This window comes from Pteropus alecto, unplaced genomic scaffold (genome assembly GCF_000325575.1).
Source record: "Pteropus alecto unplaced genomic scaffold, ASM32557v1 scaffold106, whole genome shotgun sequence".
NCBI lineage: Eukaryota > Metazoa > Chordata > Mammalia > Chiroptera > Pteropodidae > Pteropus > Pteropus alecto.
Window position 1 is genome coordinate 9,955,481 of NW_006442103.1, and position 4,777 is coordinate 9,960,257.

General features: G+C 46.6%; 1 protein-coding gene across 2 annotated transcripts in view; it reads right to left on the reverse strand.

Annotated features, from left to right (window-relative positions):
- Positions 1–636, reverse strand: part of MYBPHL (myosin binding protein H like) — a 9,003-nt gene extending 8,367 nt beyond the window's left edge. For both annotated transcript variants that reach the window (XM_025052320.1, XM_025052319.1), the window contains exon 1: positions 447–636. In XM_025052320.1, coding sequence (XP_024908088.1) covers positions 447–594 — 148 coding nt within the window. In that variant the 5' untranslated portion in view covers positions 595–636. The remainder of the gene's footprint in view (positions 1–446) is intronic.
- Positions 637–4,777: the final 4,141 nt, after the last annotated feature.

Below are 4,777 nucleotides of genomic sequence, written 5' to 3' on the forward strand. Positions count from 1 at the left end.
GAAAGAGTATCGTGGAGCGTTCACTAGCTGGCCTCTCAGTTATGCAGGCTTTTCATTTCCCTCTTCTCCTGATCTAGATGGCCACCATCTCACCCCTCATTCCCTTCCTGCCTGGCATTGGTATATCAATCAGGTCCTCCCAGTCCCTATGACAGACATTTTTTGAAGGTAAAAATATAAGATCATTTTTAGTCACTCTAAAGTGCCAAAAACACCATTCACTGAATTCTCAGCTAAAAAGCAAAAACCCAACAGCCATTTGAGCAGCAAGAAAGAATCCACCAAGGAAGGGGGTGGGAGCTCCAACTAATAATCCTCCATCCTAAGTCCCATCCCACGAAGTCATGCACCTCTGCATACACCTACGGAGGTGCAATCAGGTATAGGAATATCCTCCCAACTCCCATAACCCGGCCTCCCCGCCCTCCCTAACCCCCGCAGGTCACCTTCTATAGGGGACAGGAGGAGCTGGGGAATGGGGCTGCCGGCTCCCTGTCGAGGTGAAGTCTGGAGTTCTTCGGCATCAGCTGGGCTGACTTCTTTCACCTTCAGCGTGGGTCCCGAGGCCACCTCTGCTGCTGTGGCTGCCTCCATGCCGGGCCACCCGAGGCTGGGCTCCAGTGGCAGATTTTCACTGTTAGTGGTGAGGGAGGGGCTGAACACCTGCTCTCCAGCCTCTCCAGGGGTCCCTGCCACAGAGTTATGTAATTGGGCTGGCTTTGCCCCACCCAGCTACTCCCAGCAAAAGGGCTGAAGCAGGGGCTAGGGGAAGAGAGGGGGATCAGGCAGCAGCCGAGAATAGCCACAGGAGGAGGCTGAGATGGCTGTTATCTTGGGAGCGAGATGACACCCCTCACACAGCACCAGGGAGGGAGGAGAGAGCTTGCGCTTCAAACAGCTCCCCGCTCTCTACCACGCAGACCATCCAAATGGGGCCTCTGGCTTCTGTCAGGAGGATTGGGTGACATCTCGACTTCTGACCTCCAGATCATCCGACAGTGTGTTCAGGTCCAGAGAAGGGGTTCCCGGGATTAGCTGATTGACAGGCATACCTTTAACTGCTCTCTGTTCCCACATTCAATGAGTTGTCTTGTCAACTCGACCTTTCTGGGGTGCGTCCCCATTCTCTTTCACCTCCCCCTAGTGGTAGTGGAAGGTAGAGTGTGTGCTCTGGAGACAGACGACCAGGGCTCACTTTGGCTGTACCACCAACTAGCTGTGTGACTTGCAAACACATTAGTCTCTTTGGTCTGTTTCCTCACCTAAAAAATGGATATAATAATAACCATAGAGTTGCTGCAAGGATTAAAAGAGGTAATCTGTGTAAAGTGTTTAGCAGAGTGCAACTAACTGCGTGCTTGATAAATAAGCTATTTTTAGGTCAGGTCAGCACTTGCCCCTTTGAAAGCTCCCTTGCCTATGAGATAAAGTACAGATAGAGTAAGAGGCGGCAGTTGTGGAGGGAAGAGAGCCAGGGGCATAGGGTCAGAGGACTTGAGTGTGACTTTTGGCTATACTGCTTACTCATTAGGTGACCCTGAGCAAATCACGGCCTCTGGTGATTTGGTCTATGGTCTATGAAACAAGGGATAATGATGCCATGATTGTGTTGAGGATAAAGTCACAAAAATACAGAAAAGTGGCCAACCCACTGTAGGTGTTACATATTAAAGGTCCTATGATTTCCAGGCTTACCCCAAACTATCATTCTACACTTGCTGTACCCTCCATCCAAATTATCTGGTTTCCCATCACCCCCTTATCTCCAGAAGCCAGCATCCCCTTGTGTGTGTGTATGTGTATATATTTCTATATAGACTGAGAGCAGTTTTAGGTTCATAGCAAAGTAGAGCGGAAAGTACTTAGTTCCCATATACCACCCTCCACTATGCCTTTATTTTTTTATGGACAAAAGTGAGGTGAGCATGGTTGAATGAATAGACTCTTTACTCATTTTCCCCCTTTTAGCCCTCAGTTTGAGGGCAGAGTCAGTAGGATCCCAGAAGCCTGTGTTACCGTCTTAGGCTGTGGGACAGAAGCCCAGAACTCCTCTTTGCAATTCGTATAGGCGCTCAGGGCCAGGATAACCTGTAGACACACTTTGGATCCAGGAGCTAGGATGGCCAAACAAACAGGGTGACTGTGGAGCTCAACCTCTGGAGCTGGTTGGTAAGAGGCTGCACTTGTGCATATAAGGGCTAATGTGAAGGCCTCTCTCACTGATTTCTCTTGCCTGACCTAGCCAAGGCCCTTGTATGTACAGACAATCCCCACACCAGGGGACTCCACACTCCCCCTTACACCCCACTTAACTCGTGCTTTGATGAGACTGGCCCAAGTTTTTTTGGTTTTAGCCCTTGGTTGCAATGAAGGTGTGAAATGCATACTCCTAGGGTCTGTCCATTAAAACAGTCTAATTGACAGGTTTGGGTGGGATCCAGGAATCTGCATTTCATAAAGCAACCTAGTGATTCTGCTGCAGGAAGTCTGAGAATACTATGTTAGAGAAATCCCTGAAAATAAAAACACCTTAGATCTACTGGGGGAGGAACTCTTCCACCAGATAGTGGGTTCCTCAAGAGCCAGGTCTTTTCAGACTGAGGTGAGAATAAGTACTCCATGGATACATCACCCCAGGATGGCAGGCTGAGGAGCCAGCTCAACCTTGGCTCCTAAAGGAAATATTTTAGAAGTGAGGAAGCCTGCAACTCTTTGAAGGTCTTTAAATGAAATGGATCAGGAAGGGCTGAGTAAGAGCAGCAAGAGAAATATCTTGACACCAAAGTTCCACTTCAGTGTTGTCATTTGTCAAACCTGCTATAAGGAACACATAATTCGGGAGAGTAATTATATGTTGCTGTGTCCGGAGGAAAAGTAATTGAAACCTGAGAAGGTGTGTGGGGTGGATTAGACTTGCTGGGGGTAAAACAAGAAAGCTGGTCTTACAAATACCCACGGGAAGTAGACGTTTATGAGCATAAAGAGGAAAAAAAAAAGTGAGTAGTTTCCTCCATAAGTTATCTTATGCCTTTCATACTACAAATGCACAGCCCTGGCATTTAACTGGCTTATTTGCTGGTTTGGTCTGATTGCTGAAGCTAGAAAACTGGAAAAGCTATCATTATTAACAAATTGTAGCTTAGTCGTTTCAATAGGTCAGGTAACAAAGTCTCAGTCTGTTTTATTTCTAACCCAAATATTGCAAATATACAGAAAATTACCAGTACAAAGTTAAACACATCCAGATTTATTTACACAATGCTAAAGAAATTTGAGTTTTATTTCCATATTGTGGAATTTTATTATGGGGTCTGGCTTTGTTGTATAAATGACATGGGTCATTGAGACTTGACTATATCCCACTTCGCATGCAATTTTCTGTCCCAAGAGAACAGAAAACTGGGCTTTTTAGCGCACATGCAGTAATGATCTTAATACTGCTTTACACTTTAGTAGGAAGGCAGTTGTCCCCCAGCTTGGGGAGGAGGCAGGGAAGATATAGAACAAGGAGGGACAACATGCTCAGAAAGGGGACAAGAGACAAGAGAGGGTTGAACAACAGGCACATGGGGACCCTGAGCATTTCTGTGCACGAGGATAAAGAGGGTATGACCAAAACCCTCCTCCCTAGACATCCAAACACACGAGGTGGGCAGAATCATCAGGGAACATTCAAGTCACCTGACCACAAGCTGAGGGCATGCACAGGATGAGAACTGCATTAAAGATTTGGGACATATCAATAAATCATTAACATGTACACTATACAGTTTATACATGTATATATGTACATATATATAAAGGTACAGATTAGTTTGTTATTCTCTATTAGCTTAAGAACGTACTGGTGTGAAAAACTGCATACAGCAAGGTGTTGAAGACAATTTCATATTAATGTTCTGAGTCTTACTGTTATAACCAAGAAATCGACATGCTCCTGCTATTTCAGTTTTCCTCCGTGAGGACCAGGCCTGGGCTCTGCTAGGGCAAGACGGTGCTGCCAGAGCTGTTTGAGCTGCGCAACTGGTGGCAGATGGAACAGAAAGTCTGGTACCTGCTGAGTGCCAGTGCTGAAAGTCTGGCCCTCCCTATCACTCCATCATGGAACGAATCCTAAACTTTGGTTTTGTTCAAAAGACACTTAAGTCCACGCTTATTTTCCTGCTTGAGGGAAGGTAGTGGCCAAACTGAGAAGCTGAATCTCTTCCTATTTTTAGCAGTTTCAAGCATCCAGGCTTCGCATGGGATGAGGGGGCTGTACTGATAATGAGCAGGGTGAGCTATAAGCCATTACAGATAGGGGCAGGGCTCTTTAGAGCTCCCCTAAAAGGAAAGAATCTCTCTACCTAGATGATTTGCCTGGAAAATAAAGAAATGACTGAAGCCAGGCCAGCCCTGCCACCTGGCTGGGTGTGGACAACCCTGAACTCTGATCTGTATCCTGGTGTGACAAAGGCCATGGGAAAACCAACAGGAGCTGGAAGTGACTGGCACATTACCAGTCAGAGATGAAAGGCCAGCTTGGGCATGTAGAGGCCGAGGCAGATGTAAGAATGAGAGACACACACTGGAATGCCTTTTCAGAAGCAGATGGCAAATTCTCAGTTTCAGTTAATCTACTGAATCTCCTGAGCTCAGCCTAGAACTGCCACACCCTCTAAACATTTTATTCTTCTAAGTGGCGTTCCCATTCAGTTAACAGCCTAGCTGTATACATCCCTAGTCTCTGGTCTAAGAACCAGAAGCTCCCTCAGGTCCAAGACACCTATCCACAGAG